At 39.6% G+C, this 26,135-nt stretch overlaps 1 protein-coding gene across 3 annotated transcripts in view; it reads right to left on the reverse strand.

Annotated features, from left to right (window-relative positions):
• Nucleotides 1-26,135, reverse strand: part of LOC106095129 (serine/threonine-protein phosphatase rdgC) — a 126,357-nt gene that overhangs the window by 95,645 nt on the left and 4,577 nt on the right. For all 3 annotated transcript variants that reach the window (XM_059360393.1, XM_059360392.1, XM_059360391.1), the window contains one exon: nucleotides 17,221-17,348. In XM_059360393.1, coding sequence (XP_059216376.1) covers nucleotides 17,221-17,348 — 128 coding nt within the window. The remainder of the gene's footprint in view (nucleotides 1-17,220; nucleotides 17,349-26,135) is intronic.

Consider the following 26,135-nt stretch of genomic DNA (forward strand, 5'->3'; position numbering starts at 1 on the left):
CCAAGGAAACTTTTGTTCCATATAAAGTAAAAGAAGGCGCAGCGGAGCGGCCTTTGCCTGATTTTCAATCCTAGAGCCACTGCAAGCGCATTTGTTGACCAATCTTGACAAAATTGTGTGCAACGTTTTCCTCGACAACGACCACAATATCTGAGAAATTTGCTCGAACTCGCTTCAGAATTAAATATAGCTCCGATATATGTGTTCGTCAGATTTCGGGTAATTTGCAATAATGCTGTCATTTGTGAACCGTGGTTATTACTGTTTGAACATATTTGGTCAAAATTTGACACTAATTGTTTAATAACCCATCTGAAAACAACCGCCGAGGACCATCAAAATTGGTTCAGAATTGGATAAAACTCCCACATTGTTCTCATATGGTAGGTGTAGAGTATTATACAGTCGGCACCGTCCGACTTTTGCCCTTCCTTACTGGTTTAGTATGTAGAGCGCACAACAAGCTGATTACTGGCTTAGGTGTATATCCACAGTGGCATGGGGCGGATTAATAACCGCACTCTCCTTTATACCCTCCACCAGGATGGGGGTATACTAATTTCGTCATTCTGTTTGTAATACCTCGAAATATACGTCTAAGACCCCCCATAAAGAATGTATATTCTGATTGTCATGTCATTTTAAGTCGATAGCCATGTCCGTCCGTCCGTCTGTCTGTCAGAAGCACGGTACCATTTGAAGTAGTTAAGCTAGGCGCTTGAAATGTTGCACAAACACTTTTTATTAGTGTTGGTCAGTTGGAATTGTGAATGACCCATTAACCATTATTAGGGTAGAAATAGTATTTTTGAATATAGCTTAGAGTTCAAAATTAATCCGACCGTGTGCTTTGGTTAGACTGCCAGAAATGAAAAGACTATAAAAATTAAGCATGAGCTACTCTTTGTGTTGGGAGAAGTAAGTGTGGTGGGTGTGATGCAGTACACAGTGAGCGTCAAAACAAAGTGTATAAAAGCATTTGATTAAAAAATAATGTATTTCATCTTTAAATTTACTAGTTATACGAAGTACGAAAAAAATTAAATTTATTACTGAATTAGTAATGAAAGTAAGTTTGAGGTATTTGGCAAAAAAAAAATCCTGTAAAGTTATAGCTTTTGTAAATTTTATGTTGGCGCTCACTGTATGCTAACCTATATAACAAAAATTGGACAAATCCGATAAAAATTTGTCATCTAGAGACTCAAGAAGCAAATTCAGGAATATTACTATTTACAGAACTATGGTCCGATTCGGACCATAATTGAACTGAATTTTATAGACCATAGGAGAAGTCATTGTTTAAAATTTCAGTTTATAGACCGATTTGGACCTTACTTAGCATATTTGTTTGAAGATATAACATAATATCACATGCAAAATATCAGCCAAATCGGTCAAAAATTAAGGCTTTTAAGGGCTCAAAAAGTCAAATCGGGATATGGGTTTATATGGGAGCTATATCAGGTTATAGACCGATTCGGAATATACTTGACAAGGTTGTTGGAAGTCATAACGAAACATCACATGCAACATTTCAGCCAAATTGGACGTAAAATTGGGGCTTTTAAGGGCTCAAGAAGTCAATTCGGGAGATCAGTTCATATGGGATCTGTATCAGGTTAGAGACCGATTTGACCCGTACTTGGCAAAGTTTTTGGAAGTCATAGCAGAACGCCAAGTGCAAAATTTCAGCCAAAAAGTACGACTTCCAGGGCTCAAAAAATCAAATCGGGAGATTGGTTTATATGGGGGCTGTATCTAAATCGGAATCGATTCGGTCCATTTGCAATCCCCCCCATGTCCCACATCAATACTAAGTATCTGTGTAAAATTTCAAGCGGCTAAATGTATTCGTTCGACCGCTATGTTAATTTCGACAAACGGGCATGGCTAGATGGACTCAGAACGTCGGATGATCAAGAATATATATTCTTTATGGGGTCCTGGACGAATATTTCGAGGTACCCCATCCTATGGTAGTGGGTATGATTAAAACTTTGTGACTCTAACACTAATATAGGGTTGCCCAAAAAGTAATTGCGGATTTTTTAAAAGAAAGTAAATGCATTTTTAATAAAACTTAGAATGAACTTTAATCAAAAATACTTTTTTTACACTTTTTTTCTAAAGCCAGCTAAAAGTAACAGCTGATAACTGACAGAAGAAAGAATGCAATTACAGAGTCACAAGCTGTGAAAAAATTTGTCAACGCCGACTATATGAAAAATCCGCAATTACTTTTGGGCCAACCCAATAGTTTAAAGTGTTACAAACTTGACGTATGTAAAGGTGATTGTACACCACCATTCCCATGCTTTCAACTGCATACAAACTTAAACTTTCGTTTAAAAATACCATTAAAAGCAAATCTTAGCTTTCAAGCCTTTTTCACTCCCTTTTTTAACATGCGTCCCTTTTGCCAAGAGATTATAATCAACAACCGCATAAACTCGAACGAATGACTGTTTCCGTTCAAAGCAACAGTATCGGATGTCCTTTCAAATGATTACAACACCACACCAGTAAATGTGCCAAAAAGGGTTTGGATGTACAAAAGAACGAACATACAAAACAGAAAAAGTAGTGGGCGAAATTCGTTGCAAAACCCCTTCTACCAAATGAAGTGTCAGCAACATGAAAACTACTTTGAAATTTCCTTATACAATTTTCTTACCCACTGCCGAAGGACGGGGTTATGTTGATTTTGTCATTCCGTTTGCAACACATCGAAATATCTATTCCCGACCTTATAAAGTATATGTATACTTGATCGTCGTAAAAATCTAAGACGATCTAGACATGTCTGTCCGTCTGTCCGTCTGTCTGTTGAAATCACGCTACAGTCTTCAAAAATAGAGATATTGAGCTGAAACTTTGCACAGATTCTTTTTTTTGTCCATAAGCAGGTTAAGTTCAAAGATGGGCTATATCGGACTATATCTTGATATAGCCCCCATATAGACCGATCCGCCGATTTAGGCTTTGGCCAATAAAAGCCACATTTATTATTCGATTTAGCTGAAATTTGGGACAGTGAGTTGTGTTAGGCTCTTCAACATCCTTCGTCAATTTGGCTGAGATGGGTCCAGATTTGGATATAGCTGCCATATAGACCGATCCTCCGATTTAGGGTCTTAGACCTATAAAAGCCACATTTATTATCCGATTTTGCTGAAATTTAGGACACTGAGTTGCCTTAGGCCCTTCAACGTCCTTCGTCAATTTGGCTCAGATGGGTCCAGATTTGGATATAGCTGCCATATAGACCGAACTTCCGATTTAGGGTCTTAGGCGTATAAAAGCCAGATTTATTATTCGATTTAGCTGAATTTTGGGACAGTGAGTTGTGTTAAGATCTTCGACATCCTCGGTCAATATGGCCCAGATCGGTTCAGATTTGGATATAGCTGCCATATAGACCGAACTTCCGATTTAGGGTCTTAGGCCTATAAAAGCCACTTTTATTACCCGATTTGGCTGAAATTTAGGGCAGTGAGTTGCCTTAGGCCCTACGACATCTTCCGTCAATATGGCTCATATCGATGCAGATTTGGATATAGCTGCCATATAGACCGATCCTCCAATTTAGGGTCTTAGGCCTATAAAAGCCACTTTTATTACCCGATTTTGCTGAAATTTAGGACAGTGAGTTGCGTTAGGCCCTTCAACGTCCTTCGTCAATTTGGCTCAGATCGGTCCAGATTTGGATATAGCTGCCATATAGGCCGATCCTTCGATTTAGGGTCATAGGCCCATAAAAGCTACATTTCTAATCCGATGTTGCTGAAATTTGGGACAGTACGTTATCTTAGGCCTCTCGACATCCTCCGTCAATATGGCTCAGATCCGTCCAGATTTGGATATAGCTGCCATATAGACCGAACTTCCGATTTAGGGTCTTAGGGGCATAAAAGCCAGATTTATTATCCGATTTTGCTGAAATTCGGGGCAGTGAGTTGTCTTAGGCCCTTCGACATCCTCCGTCAATATGGTTCAGATTTGAATATAGCAGTCATATAGACCAATATCTCCCTTTAAAGTCTTGGCCCCATAAAAGGCGCATTTATATTTTGCTATACCCAAATGAACAATGACTTGTACTTAATTGTATTTGGTCCAAGTCGGAACATATTTCGATATAACTGCTATGGGACATAAGGTAAAAGGTGGTTGACATATATACCCGATGAGGTGGGTATCCAAAGTTCGGCCCGGCCGAACTTAACGCCATTTTACTTATTCACTGTATTATGACGAAAGGTTTTTATTTTATCCGAGGTAGAAGGTATCCAAAGTTCGGCCCGGCCGAACTTAATGCTGTTTTACTTGTTTTTTATTCTTTTGGACAAGAACTAACATTGGTATATGCTTTAAATGTAAACACAGCACGCAACTCTTTGGTATCGTGCAAATATTTTAAATTTTGCCTTAATCTCTATTTACAACACCGATGAAGATGATAATGACGATGGCGATGGTTGTGGTGTGACTTTTGCCAGAACGTTGCGGCTGTTCTTTTATTTGACATATCATGACATGTTGACATAGTTCCCACGAATGAAGACATATTTGCCATATTTGTTGTTGAGTCAAATGAAATCTTAACGATATTCCGATGCGCAAGTGAAATTTTTGCACATCATGCTAAAACGATAATAAATTTTGGAATTTCTGCCACAACAATTACATGGATTTTTATACCCACCGCCATAGGACGGGGGTATACTAATCTAGTCACTCCGTTTGTAACACCTCGAAATATTCGTCTAATATTCCATCAAGAATATATATTCTTGATTGTCTCGATGTTCTGAGTCGATATAGATATTTCCGTCCATCCGTCTGTCGAAATCACGATATCGGTCGAACGCGTAAATCTAGCCGCTTGAAATTTTGCACAGATACTAAATATTGATGTAGGTCGTCGGAAATTGCAAATGGACTATATAGGTTCAGATTTAGATATATTGGGTTGCCCAAAAAGTAATTGCGGATTTTTCATATAGTCGGCGTTGACAAATTTTTTCTCAGCTTGTGCCTCTGTAATTGCATTCTTTCTACTGTCAGTAATCAGCTGTTACTTTTAGCTTGCTTTAGAAAAAAAAGTGTGAAAAAAGTATATTTGATTAAAGTTCATTCTAATTTTTATTAAAAATGCATTTACTTTCTTTTAAAAAATCCGCAATTACTTTTTGGGCAACCCAATAGCTCCTATATAAACCGACTTCTCGATTTGACTTCTTGAGCCCCTACAAGCCGCAATTTTTGTCCGATTTGGCTGAAATTCTGCATGAAGTGTTCTGTTAGGACTTCCAACAAGTGTGCCAAGTTCGGTCCAAATCGTTCTGTAAGCAGATTAGCTCCCATTTAAACTGATCTCCCGATTTGACATCTGCACGTAGTGTTCTGTTATGACTTCCAACAAGTGTGCCAGTAACGGTTCCAATCGGTCTATAACCTGATATACCTCCCATATAAACCGATCCCGCGATTTGAATTCTTGAGACTCTACAAGACGCATTTTTTGTCCGATTCTACTGAAATTTTGCAGATAGTGTTCTGTTATGACTTCCAAAAACTGTTCCAAGTTCGGTACAAATCGGTCTATAACCTGGTACAGCTCCGGTATAAAGCGATCTCCCAATTTGACATCTTTAGCCCCTGAAAGCCGCAATTATTGTCCTATTTAGCTAAAATTTTTGGCCGGTTTAGATAAAATTGTGCACATTGTGTTCTGTTATGTTTTCCAACCACTGTGCCAAGTACAATCAAAATCGGTCCATAACCTGTTATAGCTCCCATATTAACCAATCCCCCGATTTGACTTCTTGAGCCCCTAGAAGCCGCAGATATAGCTCCCATACTTAAGCAGAATCCATGGTGGTGGTTTCCCAAGATACGGCCCGGCCGAACTTAGCACGCTTTTATTTATTTTTATGCCCTCAACCCTGTATCCCCATCTTATACAGTAATATCGTCATTCTATTTCTGCTAAGTATGGTTCAAATCATCATAACCTGATATAGCTGCCATATAAACCAATCTAGGATCTTGACTTCGTCAGCTTTTAGAGGGCGGGTTTGGCTGTAGTTTTACACGTGGTGTTTTGGAATCCCTTCCAACAACTGTGTTAAGTGTGGCCCAAATCGGTTCATAACCCGGTATAGCTTCCATATGGACCGATCTTGAATCTTGACTTCTTGAGCCGCTAGAGGGCGCAATTCTAATCTGATTTAGCTGACATTTTGCATGAGGTGTTTTGTTCTGACTTCCAATAACAGTGCTTAGTATGGCGCAAATCGGTGCATAACCTGAAAAAGCTGCCGTATAAACCGATCTGGGATCTTGACTTCTTGGTCCTCTGCAGGGCGAAATTCTCCTTTGATTTGGCAGAAATTATGTATAACGGCTTCTCCCATGACCTTCAACATGCGTGTCCAATATGGTCTGAATCAATCTATAGCTTGTTACAGCTTCCATAGTGACCGGTCACCCGATTTTGCTTCTTGACGCAATTCTTATCTGAATGGACTGAAATTTTACACAATGACTACTACAAATTTCAGCATTCAATTCATGTATGGTCCGAATCGAACTATAACTTGATATAGCTCCAAGATCATAACATTTCTTATTCATTATTCTTAATTTGCCTAAAAACAGATAACGCGCAAAGAAACCAACAAATGCTGTCCATGGTGGAGGGTATAAAAGATTCGGCCTGGCCGAACTGACCACGCTCTTACTTGTCTTTTTTTTTATACCCATCACTATAGGATGCGGGTTTATTTATATATTCAGTCCTTTAGTAACACCACGACATATTTGTCTAAGACTCCATAAAGTATTGGGTTGCCCAAAAAGTAATTGCGGATTTTTTAAAAGAAAGTAAATGCATTTTTAATAATACTTAGAATGAACTTTAATCAAATATACTTTTTTTACATTTTTTTTCTAAAGCAAGCTAAAAGTAATAGCTGATAACTGGCAGAAGAAAGAATGCAATTACAGAGTCACAAGCTGTGAAAAAATTTGTCAACGCCGACTATATGAAAAATCCGCAATTACTTTTTGGGCAACGCAATATTATATGGTTGATGGAGATGTGTTTTGGCTATATTTGGTATTACTAATTGCCCAGGCACTGGTGACGTTATCAAAAGTAAATGAAAATATGGAACACATATGTATGTATATGTAGAATTTAAAAAATCCCATATGCCATATAGTTTAAATGACCCATTTTATGGTATTCTAAAAATTTTAGTTTAGATTTTTTAATTCCACTTTCTTATTTGCTGATATCGACTTTTGCAGCCATACAAATGCCAAATGCATTCCAACTAAAACCTCAAACCTGCCTCAAAATATCAATATAGTGAGTATAACCTTTACCTATTTGCCATTGGATGGTGGAGGATGAACATAAGGGGCAGAAGAATAGAGGATTTTAACCAACTCAGTTCGAACAACCACAATAGCCACAAAAATCTATTTAAATTCAACCGCTGCATTTAATGAAATGAAAAACGCCAAAAAGTCCAATGCGAAAAGAAATAGCCAAACATGCTAGAAAACAAGTAAAAAGGCGTTAAGTTCGGCCGGGCCGAACTTTGGATACCCACCACCTCGGGTATATATGTGAACCACCTTTCCTCAAAATCCGTTCGAAAATTCATAATCGGTTTTTATGGCAGCTATATGCAAATCTTGATCGATCTAGACCAAATTGCAGAAATATGTGGAGGGGCTTAACTTAACTCTTTGTCCCAAATTTCGGCAACATCGGACAATAAATGCACTTTTTATGGCCCCAAAACCTAAAACCGAGAGATCGGTCTATATGCAGCTATATCCAAATCTGGACCGATCTGAGCCAAATTGACGTAGGATGTTGAAGGGCCTAATACAACTCACTGTCCCAAATTTTCGCAAAATCAGATAATAAATGTGGCTTTTATGGGCCTAAGACCCTGAATTGGAGAATCGGCCTATATGGCAGCTATACCCAAATCTAAACCGATCTGAAATATATTGACGGAGAATGTCGAAGGACCTAACACAACTCACTGTCCAGAATTTCAGTAAAATCGGATAATAAATGTGGCTTTTATGGGCCTAAGACCCTGAATTGGAGAATCGGTCTATATGGCAGCTATATCCAAATCTAAACCGATCTGAAATATATTGACGGAGAATGTCGAAGGACCTAACACAACTCACTGTCCCGAATTTCAGCAAAATCGGATAATAAATGAGGCTTTTATGGGCCTAAGACCATAAATCGGAGGATCGGTCTATATGGCAGCTATATCCAAATTTCGACCGATGTGGACCAAATATACAAAGGATGTCGAAGGGCTCAACGCAACTCACTGTCCCGAATTTCAGAAAAATCGGATAATAAATGTGGCTTTTATGGGCCTAAGAGCCTAAATTGGCGGATCGGTCTATATGGCAGCTATATCGAAATCTGGACCGATCTGAGCCAAATTGACGAAGGATGTCGAAGGGCTCAACGCAACTCACTGTCCTGAATTTCAGCAAAATCGGATAATAAATGAGGCTTTTATGGGCCTAAGACCATAAATCGGAGGATCGGTCTATATGGCAGCTATATCCAAATTTCGACCGATGTGGACCAAATATACAAAGGATGTCGAAGGGCTCAACGCAAGTCACTGTCCCGAATTTCAGCAAAATCGGATAATAAATGAGGCTTTTATGGGTCTAAGACCCTAAATCGGCGGATCGGTCTATATGGCAGCTATATCCAAACTTGGAACGATCTGGGCCAAATTGACGAAGGATGTCGAAGGGCTGAACACAACTCACTGTCCCAAATTTCAGCAAAATCGGATAATAAATGTGGCTTTTATGGGCCTAAGACCATAAATCGGAGGATCGGTCTATATGGCAGCTATATCCAAACTTGGAACGATCTGGGCCAAATTGACGAAGGATGTCGAAGGGCTGAACACAACTCACTGTCCCAAATTTCATCCCAATCGGATAATAAATGTGGCTTTTATGGGCCTAAGACCATAAATCGGAGGATCGGTCTATATGGCAGCTATATCCAAATTTGGACCGATCTGGACCAAATTGACGACGAATGTTGAAGGGCCTAATACAACTCACTGTGCCAAATTTCATCCAAATCGGATATAAAATGTGGCTTTTATGGGCCTAAGACCCTAAATCGGAGGATCGGTCTATATGGCAGCTATATCCAAATCTGAACCGATCTGAGCCATATTGACGGAAGATGTCGAAGGGTCTAAGATAACTCACTATCTTAAATTTCAGCAAAATCGGACAATAAATGTGGCCTAAGACCCTAAATCGGCGGATCGGTCTATATGGAGGCTATATCAAGATATAGTCCGATATAGCCCATCTTCGAACTTAACCTGCTTATGAACAAAAAAAGAATCTGTGCAAAATTTCAGCTCAATATCTCAATTTTTAAAGACTGTAGCGTGATTTCAACAGACAGACGGACGGACATGACTAGATCGTCTTAGATTTTTACGCTGATCAAGAATATATATACTTTATAGGGTCGGAAACGGATACTTCGATGTGTTGCAAACGGAATGACAAAATGAATATACCCCCATCCGTCGGTGGTGGGTATAAAAAATAGTCAAATAACATTTTTAAATTGCCACAACTTTTGCAATGGTGCAAAAAATTAGAACGTTAACAAAAACATTCATTTAGGTTAGGTTAGGATAGGTCGAAAAGAGGGTGCAGATATTAATCCGTGCCATGCCACTATGTACATACACCTAAGCCAGTAATCGGCTCTTCTAAAAAGAACAAGTAAAAGCGTGCTAAGTTCGGCCGGGCCGAATCTTATATACCCTCCACCATGGATCGCATTTGTCGAGTTCTTTTCCCGGCATCTCTTCTTAGGCAAAAAAGGATATAAGAAAAGAGTTGCTCTGCTATTAAAATGATATCAAGATATGGTCCGGTTCGGACCACAATTAAATTATATGTTGGAGACCTGTGTAAAATTTCAGCCAATTCGTATAAGAATTGCGCCCATTGGGGCTCACGAAGTAAAATAGAGAGAACGATTTATATGGGATCTGTATCGGGCTATAGAACGATTCAGACCATAATAAACACGTTTGTTGATGGTCATGAGAGGATCCGTCGTACAAAATTTCAGGCATATCGGTAATAATAATTGCGACTTCTAGGGGTCAAGAAGTCAAGATCCCAGATCGGTTTATATGGCAGCTATATCAGGTTATGAACCGATTTGAACCTTATTTGACACAGTTGTTAAAAGTAAAAATAAAATACGTCATGCAAAATTTCAGCCAAATCGGATAGGAATTGCGCCCTCTAAAAGCTCAAGAAGTCAAATCCCCAGATCTGTTTATATGGCAGCTATATCAGGTTATGGACCGATTTCAACCATACTTGGCACAGTTGTTGGATATCTTAACGAAATACTTGGTGCCAAAAATTCATTCCAATCGGATAAGAATTGCGCACTCTAGAGGCTCAAGAAGTCAAGACCCAAGATCGGTTTATATGGCAGCTATATCAGGTTATGGACCGATTTAAACCATACTTGGCACAGTTGTTGGGTATCATAACAAAACACGTCGTGCGAAATTCCATTTCAATCGGATAAGAATTGCGCCATCTAGAGGCTCAAGAAGTCAAGACCCAAGATCAGTTTATATGGCAGCTATATCAGGTTATGAACCGATTTGAACCATACTTAGCACAGTTGTTGAATATAATAACAAAACACGTCGTGCAAAATTTCATTTCAATCGGATAAGAATTGCGCACTCTAGAGGCTCAAGAAGTCAAGACCCAAGATCGGTTTATATGGCAGCTATATCAGGTTATGAACCGATTTGAACCATACTTGGCACAGTTGTTGGTTATCATAAAAAAACACGCCGTACAAAATTTCATTCTGATCGGGTAAGAATTGCGCACGCTAGAGGCTCAAGAAGTCAAGACCCAAGATCGGTTTATATGGCAGCTATATCAGGTTATGGACCGATTTGAACTATACTTGGCGCAGTTGTTGGATATCATAACAAAACACGTCGTGCAAAAATTCATTCCAATCGGATAAGAATTGCGCACTCTAGAGGCTCAAGAAGTCAAGACCCAAGATCGGTTTATATGGCAGCTATATCAAAACATGGACCGATATGGCCCATTTACAATACCAACCGACCTACACTAATAAGAAGTATTTGTGCAAAATTTCAAGCGGCTAGCTTTACTCCTTCGGAAGTTAGCGTGCTTTCGACAGACAGACGGACGGACGGACGGACGGACGGACGGACGGACGGACAGACGGACAGACGGACGGACATGGCTAGATCGACATAAAATTTCACGACGATCAAGAATATATATACTTTATGGGGTCTCAGACGAATATTTCGAGTAGTTACAAACAGAATGACGAAATTAGTATACCCCCCATCTTATGGTGGAGGGTATAAAAAGAAAATTACAAAATCCTTAATTGTATTCAATAACACTCCCCTAAGTTGGTTCATGTCAGGTATTGTGTCCCCACCTAAGTGCCGGTATCTGTTAGACGCGAAAGCCCAATTGCCCAATGACAAAGGAAATGCTCCAAGGTCTCATCATCTTCCCCGCATGCCCTACACAGCTCGGGAGCTCGTAGTCCTATGTGTCCCGTTCTGATAGTAATAGCTATCCTAACCTCCTTCTTACTTCCTTTCAGTAATAGTCTTGACTTCTCACGATCTGGATCCCCCCATAGGATTTTCGCCGTCCTACCGACCGTATCGCTGTTTCACAATGTTGCATGCGTTTTCGTCGCCCATTCCCCTAACTTGGACTGCGTCGACCCGAAAGGGTCGACCAAGTTTATTGATGGCAGTTCTCTGACCTTCACTGCCAAATCGTCTGCCCTTTCATTTCCCCTTACTCCGTTAAGGCCCGGCACCCAAACGATGCGGATTGTGCCATCCTCAGAGAAGGCGTTCCTTCTTACATTTCAAGATTGTTCGTGATCTTACCGTTCTGGCTGTTATTGCCTTATGGCCATTTTACTGTCCATAAAGGTGTTCACACTCGACGTCCTCGCGTTACCACCTCACGAATTCCGTGACCGCCTAGATCTTCGTCTGCAGGACCGTATTATGGTCAGGCAGTCGAAAACAGATCTCAGTCCCTGGGTTCTCAATGCAGACCCTCAGGCGAACTCTGTCCTCTAGCTTTGATCCATCCATGTCACATGATCTTCCAGATGGCAATACTAGGGTTCCGTTAATCCAAGACTGCAATTTTGCATGCGGTGTTCTGCTATAACTTCCAACAACTGTGTTAAGTGCGATCCATATCGGTCTGTTACCTGATGTAGCTCCCATGTAAACCGGTCTCTCGATTATCGTTGTTCGGTTTCTAGAAGCTTTAATTTTTTCTGGTTTGACAGAAGTTTGGTATGTAGAATAAATAAAAAGAATAAAATTATGCCCTTTAACTAAATTTCTTTTGCATAAATTTTTAGCAGAATCCATGGAGGTGGGTTCCCAAGATTCGATCAAACCGAACTTAGCACTCTTTTACTTATTAGTTTTTAGAGCGCACAGCAAGCCGATTGCTGGCATAGGTGTATGTTCATCCTCCTTTCAACCTAACCTAACCTAAAACGTGTGGCTTGGTCCGCAGTCAGAAAGCCTAAAAGCCCTATGGATTTCATCTCATCTCAACGCGATTCGTTAACATCATAACTGACGTATCCGTTTGTACCATAATCATCATAACTGACGTATCCGTTTGTACCATAAATAACCTAACGATGATTTGTTCGCATCCTAACGTGACTAGGAAACTAGTTCGCATCCTAACGCTGATTCGTTCGCATCCTAACACGACTAGGAAACTAGTTCGCATCCTAACGCTGATTCGTTCGCTTCCTAACGCGACTGGGAAACTATTTCGCATCCTAACGCAATTGGGCAACTGATTCGTATCCTAACGCTGATTCGTTCGCATCCTAACACGAATAGGAAACTATTTCGCATCCTTACGCGACTGAGCAGCTTATTCGAATCCTAACGCTGATTTGTTCGCATTCTAGCGCGACTAGGCAACTAGTTGGCATCTTAACGCTGATTCGTTCGCATTCTAGCACGTCTAGGGAGATAGTTCGCATCCTAACGCTGATTCGTTCGCATCCTATCGCGACTAGGAAACTAGTTCGCATCCTAACGCGACTGGGCAACTGGTTCGCATCCTAACGAGACACGGCAATTAGATCGCTTCCTAACGCGACTGAGCAACTAGTTCGCATCCTAACGCGACTAGGACACTAGTTCGCATCCCAACGTTGATTCGTTCGCATCGTAACGCGACTAGATAACTGGTTCGCATCCTTACCCCGTTTAGTTCGCATTCTAATGCGATTTGATCGCATCCTAATGCTACTTGTTCGCATCCTAACGCTGATTCGTTCGCATCCTAACACGACTAGGAAACTAGTTCGCATCCTAACGCTGATTCGTTCGCTTCCTAACGCGACTGGGAAACTATTTCGCATCCTAACGCAATTGGGCAACTGATTCGTATCCTAACGCTTCGTTCGCATCCTAACACGAATAGGAAACTATTTCGCAACCTTACGCGACTGAGCAGCTTATTCGAATCCTAACGCTGATTTGTTCGCATTCTAGCGCGACTAGGCAATTGGTTCGCATCTTAACGCTGATTCGTTCGCATTCTAGCGCGTCTAGGAAGATAGTTCGCATCCTAACGCTGATTCGTTCGCATCCTAACGCGACTAGGTAACTAGTTCGCATTCTAACGTGACAAGACAATTAGCTCGCATCCTAACGCGACTAGGTAACTAGTTCGCATCCTAACGCGACTGAGCAACTAGTTCGCATCCTAACGCGACTAAGACACTAGTTCGCATCCCAACGTTGATTCGTTCGCACCGTAACGCGACTAGACAACTGGTTCGCATCCTTACCCCGATTAGTTCGCATTCTAATGCGATTTGATCGCATCTTAATGCCACTAGGAAACTAGTTCGCATCCTAACGCTGATTCGTTCGCTTCCTAACGCGACTAGGAAACTATTTCGCATCCTAACGCAATTGGGCAACTGATTCGTATCCTAACGCTGATTCGTTCGCATCCTAACACGAATAGGAAACTACAATATTTCGATTGAGCGATTGAGCAATTTGTTCGCATCCTAACGCTGATTTGTTCGCATTCTAGCGCGACTAGGCAACTGGTTCGCAACCAGCCCAAACCCTCCGAATACCGAAGAAACCGACTGAATATATAATCAACCCAACCGACCAACCCCCTACACCAAGCACTTGGCGGTTAAAGCGGCTCACTGACAGACACTAACCAACACCCTGTACCGAAGAGCTTAGAACATCATCTAGAATAGTACTTACTGAAGTATATTATTATCTATTGGGTTGACCTAAAAGTAATTGCGGATTTTTCATATAATCGGCGTTGACAAACTTTTTCACAGCTTGTGACTCTGTTATTGCATTCTTTCTTCTGTCAGTTATCAGCTGTTACTTTTAACTTGTTTTAGAAAAAAAGTGTAAAAAAAATCCGCAATTACTTTTTGGGCAACCCAATATATATAAAAATCAATTTGTGTTTGTTTGTAGGTTTGTTTGTATGTTTGTGTGTTCCTTATAGACTCAGAAACGGTTGAACCAAATTTCTTGAAATTTTCACAGATGGTGCATAATGATCCCGTGGTGAAAATAGGGTACTATATTATTTGAAATCTGAAGGGGGGGGCGGACCCTCCCCCTTACCCTAATTTTCAGAAACGCCAGATCTCAGAGATGGGTGGTGCAATTTAAGCGAAATTTTGTTTGCTCTCATATAGTATCCTAAAAATAAAATTTTGGTATCCAAATTTCGGATGGGGTAGCTAGGGGGACCGCCCCGCCCTAAAACCTACCAAATAAATATTTAGACCAATCACGACAATATGGGACTCAAATGAAAGATATTTGGGATAAGAAAACGTATCTGATACCCAATCGTCGAACCAAGTGCTAGGGGGACCAACCCAAGCCCCAAAACACCCCTAAATCGGACATATTTACCGACCATGGCAATATGGGACTCAAATGAGAGGTATTTGAGAGTAGAATACGAATCTGATATCCAAATGTGGGACCACGTTTCTGGGGGTCCACCCCTTCCACAAAACACCCCCCAAACAGGACTTATTTTCTGACCATAGGAATATGGGGCTTAAATCAAAGGTATATGAGTGTAGAATTAGAATCTGATATCCAAATATGAGCCCAAGTGTTTGGGGGGCCACCTCTCCCCAAAAGCCTCCCCCAAAGGGGACACATGTACGACCATAGCAATATGGGGTTCAAATGAAGGGTCTTTGGGAGTAAATCACCAATCTGATATCAAAATTTGGGGAAAGTGTCTATGGGGCCACCACACCCTCAAAACACCACCCAAATAGTAAGTATTTGCTGACTATTGCAATATGAGGCTCAAATAAGAGGGTTTTTAGAGTGGAACACGAATCCAATATATATTTTCAAGGCCAACTCACTGAGTGGCCGCCCATCCCCCAAAACACCCCCCAAGCCGGTCATGTTTGCCGACTATGGTAATATGGGGTCAAATTAAAGGTATGTGGGAGTAGACCACGTATTTGATATCAGCATTAGGGGCCAACTGTCTAGCGGACGTCCCACCACCATAACAACCCCCAAGTAGGATGTATTTGCTCACCAAGACAATTTGAGTCTTAAAGAGAATGGAACTAAATATTCATAGTTTTTAGGGTCAATACCCCATTGGGGGACACCCCAATCCCCAAAACACCCCTAAATCGGGCATATTTACCGACCATGACAATGTGGAGCTTAAATGAAAGGTATTGGGGGGTAGACCAAGAATTGATTCCCATTTTCGGAACCAATTTTCTGGGGGTCTACCCCTTTCCCAAAATACCCCACAAACAGCTATTTTTTAGTGACCATCGCAATATGGGGCTCAAATAAAGGTATTTGGGAGTAGAATATGAATTTGATATCCAAATGTAGGACCATGTATTTAAGGCATCACCCCTTTCCCAAAACACCCCCGGGGGGAAAATATTTTTCGACCATTCCAATATGTGGCTCAAATGAAAGGTATTTGAGATTAGAAAACGAATTTGATAACCTATTTTGGGTCATGTGTTCGGTGGACGCCTCATCCTGTAAACTCCTCTTAAGCCAATGGCAATATGGGGTTTAAATAAATGGTTTTTGAAAGAAGAGCATAATGTTAATATTTTTTCAGGCCCAAGTGCCTGGGAGACCACCTCACACCCGAAAACACCCCTAAATAAGATATTATGAGAGTAGCGGGCTGAAATAAAGTATTTTAAGAATGCAGTACACCTTACATCCAAACTAAAATTCGTAGACCAATAAAGATCATATGGGATTCGGAAAAAGGCATTTATATTGTTAAACAATTAGTCAAGCGATATACTAGGGTTGCCCAAAAAGTAATTGCGGATTTTTTAAAAGAAAGTAAATGCATTTTTCATAAAACTTAGAATGAACTTTAATCGAATATACTTTTTTTACACTTTTTTTCTAAAGCAAGGTAAAAGTAACAGCTGATAACTGATAGAGGAAAGAATGCAATTACAGAGTCACAAGCTGTGAAAAAATTTGTCAACGCCGACTATATGAAAAATCCGCAATTACTTTTTCGTAGCATGGTATTTCACTAGAAGATCTTTAATTGTCGAAAATAAATATTCCAAGGAAACTTTTGTTCCACATAAAGTAAAAAAAGGCGCAGCGGAGCGGGCCCGGGTCGGGAATTTATAAGTGTGTTATTATTTAAGCTTTGTGGGTCTTGCTGGACTACACCAGCCGTAGATAAAAAACACGTTACAAGCTGTACAAATGAAGCTTTGAAAGCGAGATCAACTGTACATTTTTATTCTCGCTTTAAACTTTCTTTGGATAACAAATTTTCCAAAATCCAACCAAAATTTCCTAAGTTATATTAATTTCAAATTTTTGTTTCAATTTTACCCATTCCCGGTTCATGTCTCAGCTATATTAACTTTAATTGACAACTTAAACTTCACACCTGTGTAATAACAAACAAATTCTATAAAAGTATTTACATTTTCTTTTTGTTGTTGAATAAAAAATTTTTGCTTTTACTTACCTCAACTTGATCCTGTTCACCGGCATATTCCAAATTGGTAAATATGGACCAGGTATAGCGTCTTTTTATTTCCATGCGGGCATTGTGACGTCGATACCACCTTTGTATGAGCAAGGCGGCTTTCATAGCTACAAAACAAAGAAAGAAAGAAGTTACAAAAGCATCTCAACAGCAGTAGGTAATACTTAAAAATAATTTCCTAAGAAAAGTTTAAGAGAAATACAAAGCTTCCATAGTCCTTGCAACCAATTTAAAGTTTTTGGAATTAAACTTTTGATTCATTTTGAGGATATACAAGCCTCCCATTAACCCTGTCATCACTTTAATGATTTTCGGAACAGAAATTTTAGCATTTGCTTTTGGCTTCGAAGCATTTCCACTTTTATAGATTTCGCTTATGCCTAATGTTTATTATCATCTGTTTCTCATCATCATTTTGTTTTCGCTTCTCTTCAATTTTTAGCTGGCAATAAAAAAATACATTTGACATTTAAGATACTCTGCTGATGTCTGATTATGTGCAGCCATTGGGCTGCAAATAATTATAGAGCTCCCATTTTCATTCATTCCTTGGCAAGGCAAGGCATGGCATAGCATTTGCCTTGGGGATAATTATGGAAATATCTATAAAATCGCTTTTATTTCGGATTAATGCAAAATGATAACGTCATTGCTTCCATTTACATGTCTGAGAAGTTTTTCCATGAACTTCATGGTCTTGACTTTGGCTCAAGCAATGAATGAAGGTGGCCTTCATAGTCGACTTATTGGTTGAACCTTTTAAAAATGCTGTGATTTCTTTTCATTATTTTTGTCTTTTTTTTTGGAAATAAAGCTTAAGTAATGATGAGGGTAGGTAATGAATTTTGTAGGATACTTAACATAAAATATAAATGAGATATCATTAGTGTCTGTCTCTAAACTCAAATATGTTCAGTGATGCCAACCAAATACTTACTGGTATAAATTAACTAATTCGGCCGGGCCGAACTTTGGATACCCACCACCTCGTTAATATATGAAAATCACCTTTCGCCATAATCCGGTGAAAAATGCATAATTTATGCAGCTATATCGAAATATGGTCCGATTTGAACCAAATTCGCCACGGGCAATGAGAGGCCTAATGAGTACAAGTCATTGTTTCATTTGTAAAACAAAAAAATATTGGTCTTTTTGGTAGTTGTATCCAAATATAGACCGATCTGAACCATATACGACACGGATGTCGAAAAGCCTAACATATGTCGCTGTTTCAAATTTCACCGAAATCGGAATAGAAATGCGCCTTTAATGGGGCCAAGACTTTAAATCGAGAGATCGGTCTATATGGCAGCTATATCCAAATCAGAACTGATCAGGGCCAAATAGAAGAAAGATGTCGAAGGGCCTAAGGCAAATCACTGTCCCAAATTTTAGCAAAATCGGATAATAAATGTGGCTTTTATGGGCCTAAGATCATAAATCGGAGAATCGGTCTATATGGCAGCTATATCCAAATTTGGACCTATCTGGGCCAAATTGACAAAGAATGTTGAAGGGCCTAACACAACTCACTGGGCAAAATTTCATCCAAATCGGATATAAAATGTGGCTTTTATGGGCCTAAGACCATAAATCGGAGAATCGGTCTATATGGCAGCTATATCCAAATTTGGAACTATCTGGGCCAAATTGACGAAGAATGTTGAGGGCCTAACACAACTCACTGTGCAAAATTTCATCCAAATCGGATATAAAATGTGGCTTTTATGGGCCTAAGACCATAAATCGGAGGATCGCTCTATATGGCAGCTATATCCAAATCTGGACCGATCTGAGCCAAATTAACGAAGAATGTTGTAGGGCCTAACACAACTCACTGTGCCAAATTTCATCCAAATCGGATATAAACTGTGGCTTTTATGGGCCTAAGACCATAAATCGGAGGATCGCTCTATATGGCAGCTATATCCAAATCTGGACCGATCTGAGCCAAATTAACGAAGAATGTTGTAGGGCCTAACACAACTCACTGTGCCAAATTTCATCCAAATCGGATATAAAATGTGGCTTTTATGGGCCTAAGACCATAAATCTGGGGATCGGTCTATATGGCAGCTATATCCAAATTTGGACCGTTCTGAGCCAAATTGAGGAAGGATGTCGAAGGGCCCAACACAACTCACTGTCCCAAATTTCAGCAAAATCGGATAATAAATGTGACTTTTATGGGCCTAAGACCCTAAATCTGAGGATCGGTCTATATGGGGGCTATATCAAGATATAGTCCGATATAGCCCATCTTCGAACTTAACCTACTTATGGACAAAACAAGAATCTGTGCAAAATTTCAGTTCAATATCTCAATTTTTAAAGACACGCTACGTGATTTCAACAGACAGACGGACGGACATGTCTAGATCGTCTTAGATTTTTACGCTGATCAAGAATATATATACTTTATAGGGTCGGAAATGGATATTTCGATGTGTTGCAAACGGAATGACAAAATGAATATACCCCATCCTTCGGTGGTGGGTATAAAAAGCCATGCATGATGTGGTGATATTAAAAAGCTCGTTGGACATATTTCCTGAAAGGTCGTCAAGTTTGACTTTGTGAAAGAGAGCGACATGTTAAGCTTACAAAGGATGGGACCCCAAGTTAGCCATGGTAAGCAGCCTGCAACCGAGGTGGGGTGTGATCAATTGAACAAGGCAATTTTTTTCTTAACTCTAAATGTGTATGAAGTTAATATTGTCTATAGACAAAAGTCGAAAAATTAAATAAATATAAAACTTGCTGAACCGGGCCTTTTCCGCTGCGCCTTCTTTAACTCCCTAATATCTTTTTATGGTGGTGACACTTTGCCCTGAATGCAGTTATCGAAATCGTGTCAATGGAGCCTATAACGCTGAGCGCGATCGAATCCTGGCGAGAACATCAGACAATGCGGTGTTTATCCCCTCTTAATGTTGCCGACATTTGCAAGGTACAATGTCATTCATGGGCATTTAAAAATTTTCCCCAAAGAGGTGTCGCACTGCAGGACGACGTTCGGACTCGTCTATAAAAAATTGACCCCTATCATTGAGTATAAACTTGAATCGGAAAGCACTCATAGACGTGTGCGAAATTGCCTCTTCTCGATACCTGGTGGTAATGTTCTTCCTAAGGGTAATATTCTCATTAGGGGAGGGATGGGACCTCAGACTTTCGACTCAAATATGGATATCAAATTCGTGCTGCACTTCCAAATCCCTTTAATTTGAACTCCATATTGCCATGGCCCGTAAATATGACCGTTTGGAGGGTTTTTTGGGAAAGAGGTGATGCCCTAAATACATGGTCCTGCATTTGGATATCAAATTCGTATTCTACTCTCAAATACCTAAATGGTCACTAAAAAATTGCTGTTTGTGGGGTATTTTGGGAAAAGGGAAGACCCCCAGAAAATTAGTGCCGAAAATGGGTATCAATTCTTGCTCTACCCCCCAATTCCTTTGATTTAAGTTCCACATTGACATGGTCGGTAAATATGCCCGATTTAGGGGTGTTTTGGGGATTGGGGTGGTTAACCCAAACATAGTCCACAGCCGGCAAACATGACCGGCTTGAGGGTGGTTTTGTGGGATGGGCGGCCACTCAGTGAGTTGGCCTTGAAAATATATATCGGATTCGTGTTACACTTTAAAAACTCTCTTATTTGAGCCTCATATTGCAATAGTCAGAAAATTCTTACTATTGGGTTGCCCAAAAAGTAATTGCGAATTTTTTAAAAGAAAGTAAATCAAACTTAGAATGAACTTTAATCAATTATACTTTTTTTACACTTTTTTCTAAAGCAAGCTAAAAGTAACAGCTGATAACTGACAGAAGAAAAAATGCAATTACAGAGTCACAAGCTGTGAAAAAATTTGTCAACGCCGACTTTATGAAAAATCCGCAATTACTTCTTGGGCAACCCAATATTTGGGTGGTGTTGTGGGGGTGGGGTGGCCCCACATAAATTTTTTAAAGAATATTGATATCAGATTCGTGCTTAACTCCCAAAGCCCCATATTGCTATGGTCGTAAATTTGTCCCCTTTGGGGGATGTTTTTGGGGAGAGACGGCCCCCAAACACTTGGTCCCACATTTGGATATCAGATTCGTATTCTACTCGCAAATACCTTTCATTTAAGCCCGATATTACCATGGTCAGTAAATAAGTCATGTTTGGGGGGTGTTTTGGGAAAGGGGTGGACCCCCAAACACTTGGTCCCACATTTGGATATAAGATTCGTATTCGACTCGCAAATACCTTTCATTTGAGTCCCATATTGCCATGGTCGGGAAATATGTCCGATTTAGGGGTGTTTTGGGGCTTGGGGTGGTCCCCTAGCACTTGGTCCGACAATTTGATATCAGATACGTTTTCTTATCCTAAATACCTTTCATTTGAGTCCCATATTGTCGTGATTGGTCTAAATATATGTGTGGTAGGTTTTAGGTTGAGGCGGTCCCCCTAGGTACCCCATCCGAAATTTGGATACCAAATTTTTATTTTTAGGATACTATATGAGAGCACACAAAATTTCGCTTAAATCGCACCACTCATCTCCGAGATCTGGGGTTTCTGAAAATTAAGGTAAGGGGGAGGGTCCGCCCCCCATCAGATATCAAAAAATTTAGTGCCATATTTTCACCACGGGGTCATTATGCACCATCGGTGAAAATTTAAAGAAAATCGATTCAGCCGTTTCTGATTCCATAAGGAACACACATACATACAAACAAACAAACACAAATTGATTTTTATATATAAGATGTCATGACGATCAAGAATATATATACTTTATGGGGTCTTAGACGAATATTTTGAGGAGTTACAAACAGAATGACGAAATTAGTATACCGCCATCCTACGGTGGAGGGTATAAAAATGAATTTGTGTTTGTATGTTTGTTTGTTCGTTTGTGGGTGGGTATGTATATTTGTTTGTTATGTGGTATGGTTTGTTTGTTCCTTTAAGACTCAAAAAATTCTTGAAATTTTCACAGATTGTTGGGAGTGTTCTGGAAGGAACAATTGGGTGTATTAAATTTTGATATGGGAAGGGCGGCTGACCCTCCCCCTTCCCACAAAATAAAAGTGTACCGATCAGGACAATGTGGGACTCAAATGAAAGGTATTCAGGAGTGGAGTACGAATTGAATATTAAAAATTTAATCCAAGTTACTGAGGGGCCGCCCGACCCCAAAACACCCTGAAATAGGTTTATTGGACGATATCCACAATATGGGACCCGAATGAAAAGTATCCGGAAGTAGATTACGAATATGGCCGGGAAGGAGTAATAGCCTTTATAATTTGTTGATATCGGAAGGGGGGGCGGACCCTCCCCCCTACCCCAAAAGTACGACCCAACAATAAAAGTGGACCGATCGTTACAATATGATATTCAAATGAAAGGTATTCAGCAGTAGAGTACAAATTTTATATTAAACTAGTAAGGTAGGGCTAAAGTCGGGTAAAGCCGACCTTTTGATACCCTACACCACATTGGATATGCAGGCTAAGTCGTCGAATTTTAATTTTGTTTATATTTGATTTTTTTTTTTTTGAGAAGATCGATTGATAAATGGGTTAGCAAAGTCCTTAAAAGTGAAAATCGGGAGGTGCATATATATGGGAGCATTATCTAAAACTAAAGAAATTTCTATGAAATTCATCAATCATCAGAAGAATTATAAGAGAACATTCATGCCAAATTTTGTGAAGATCAGTTAACAAATTACTAAACTATTGAGTATTATGGGTGCTATATCTAAATCTGAACCGATTTCTATGAAATTCATCAATAATGTCAAGACTTAAAAATGAATCACTCGTCCAAAATTTCGTAAGAATTGGTATACAAATAATAATATAATTGCAATTTAAGTCCAAATCGGACGAACATATATATGGGAGCTTTATTTAAATCTCGAACGAGTTAAGGTAGCCGCTTGAAATTTTGCACAGATATTTGATATCGATGTTGGTTCCTGAGGGATTGCAAATGGGCCATATCGGTTCAGATTCAGATAAGTACGGTCCAAATCGGTGAAGAACCTGTTATAGCTCCCATATAAACCGATCTCCCGATTTGACTTCTTGCGCCCATGAAAGTCACAATTTTTGTCCTATTTTGCTGAAATTTTGCATATAGTGTTCTGTTATGACTTCCAACAACTGTGTCAAGTAGGGTCTAGATCGGTCTAGAACCTGATATATCAACCATTTAAACCGATCTCCCGATTTGATTTCTTGAGCCAATGGAAGCCGCATTTTTTTTTGTTAAATTTTCTACTGTTCAAATAGTCAAGGACATGATATAGCTCCCATATAAACCGATCTCCCGATTCGACTTGTTGAACTTAGCACGGCTTTACATGTATTTATATATAATTTTGTTTTTAATTTTTATTATTAAACAAAAAAACTTGAATTTTAAGCAAATTTTGAGAATATTAAAGTTTTAAGAAATTTTTTTCTAAATTTGTTCTTCAAAATTTTTTAGCAGTTTGGATTTAAAACTTGGGATTTTTTTAAGAATTTGTTTCAATCTACGATTTTTGAAAAAATATAAAATTCAAGAACATTTTCTCATAATGCAATATTTATAGAAAATTCTTCTGAAATTTATTATACCCTACACCACTACTGTGGTATAGGGTATTATAAGTTAGCGAATTTTCTTGTAACACCCTGAAGAAGAGAGATTTTGACATGCATACCGATCGACTCAGAATCACTTTCTGATTCGATTTAGCTATGTCTGTCCGTCTGTCTGTCCATGTTAATTTGGGTACAAACTACAGGTCGCAGTTTTCTTAAAATTTAGTACAGGCATGTTTTTCGGCCTAGAGATGAAGCCTATTGAAATAGGAAACAAGTAAAAAGGCGTTAAGTTCGGCCGGGCCGAACTTTGGATACCCACCACCTCGGGTATATATTTAAACCATCTTTCATCAAAATTCGGTGAAAATTTCATACCTTATGTCCCATAGTAGTTGTGTCGAAATATGTTCCGACTAATAAGTACAGTAGCTATATCTAAATACAAACCGATCTGAACCATATACAACATGGATGTCGAAAAGCCTAACGTAAGTCACTGTGTCAAATTTCAGTGAAATCGGATTATAAATGCGTCTTTTTTGGGGCCAAGACTTTAAATCGAGATATCAGTCTATTTGGCAGCTATATCTGATCCGATTAAGGCCAGCAGAGGCATTGCAGAGAAATGTCGAAGAGCCTAACACAAAGCACTGTCTCAAATTTCAGCGACATTGGACATTAAATGCGCTTTTTATGGGCCCAAAACCTTCAATCGAGAAATCGGTCTATATGGCAGCTATATCCAAATTTGAACCGATTAGGGCCAAATTGAAGAAGGATGTCGAAGGCCCGAACACAACTCACTGTCCCAAATTTCAGCAAAATTGGATAACAAATGTGGTTTTAATGGTCCTAAGACCCTGAATCGGCGGATCGGTCTATATGGCAGCTACATCCTAATATGAACCGATCTAGGCCAAATTAACGAAGGAAGTCGAAGGGCCTAACGAAACTCACTGTCCCAAATTTCAGCAAAATCGGATAAAATATGTGGCTTTTATGGGCCTAAGACCCGAAATCGGAGGATCGCTCTATATGGCAGTTATATGCAAATCTGGACCGATCTTGGCCAAATTGACGAAAGATGTCGAGGGGCCTAACATAACTCACTGTCCCAAATTTCAGCAAAATCGGATAAAATATGTGGCTTTTATGGGCCTTAGACCTTAAATCGGAGGATCGCTCTATATGGCAGCTATATGCAAATCTGGACCGATCTGGGCCAAATTGACGAAGGATGTCGAGGGGCCTAACATTACTCACTGTCCTAAATTTCAGCAAAATCGGATAATAAATGTGGCTTTTATGTTCCTAAGACCCTAAATCGGCGGATCGGTCTATATGGAGTCTATATCAAGATATAGTCCGATATAGCCCATCTTCGAACTTAACCTGCTTATAGACAAAAAAATAATCTGTGCAAAGTTTCAGCTCAATATCTCTATTTTTGAAGACTGTAGCGTGATTTCAACAGACAGACGGACAGACGGACGGACATGTCTAGATCGTCTTAGATTTTTACGCTGATCAAGAATATATATACCTTATAGGGTCGGAAATGGATATTTCGATGTGTTGCAAACGGACTGACAAAATGAATATACCCCCATCCTTCGGTGGTGGGTATAAAAACAAGTAAAAAGGCGTTAAGTTCGACCGGGCCGAACTTTGGATACCCACCACCTCGGGTATATATGTAAACCACCTTTCATCAAAATTCGGTGAAAATTGCATATCTTATGTCATTTAGCTGTTATATCGAAATATGATCCAATTTGGACCAAATGCTGATAAATACAAGTCATTGTTTAATTGTGTATAACAAAATATTGGTCTTTTTAGTTGTTATATCTAAAAATAAACCGATCTGAACTACATACGACACGGATGTCGAAAAGCATAACATAAGTCAGTGCGTCAAATTTCAGTGCCATCGGATTAAAAATGCGCCTTTTATGGGGCCAAGAATTTAAATCGAGAGATCGGTCTATATGGCAGCTATATGCAAATTTTGATCGATCTATACCAAATTGCAGAAATATGTGGAGGGGCTTAACTTAACTCTTTGTCCCAAATTTCGGCAAAATCGGACAATAAATGCGCTTTCTATGGCCCCAAAACCTAAAACCGAGAGATCGGTCTATATGGTAGCTATATCCAAATCTGGGCCGATCTAAGCCAAATTCAGGGAGAATGTTGAAGGGCCTAAGACAACTCACTGTCCCGAATTTCAGCAAAATCGGATAATAAATGTGACTTTTATGGGCCTAAGACCCTAAATCATAGAA

This window comes from Stomoxys calcitrans, chromosome 1, assembly GCF_963082655.1.
Source record: "Stomoxys calcitrans chromosome 1, idStoCalc2.1, whole genome shotgun sequence".
In the NCBI taxonomy this organism is placed as follows: domain Eukaryota; kingdom Metazoa; phylum Arthropoda; class Insecta; order Diptera; family Muscidae; genus Stomoxys; species Stomoxys calcitrans.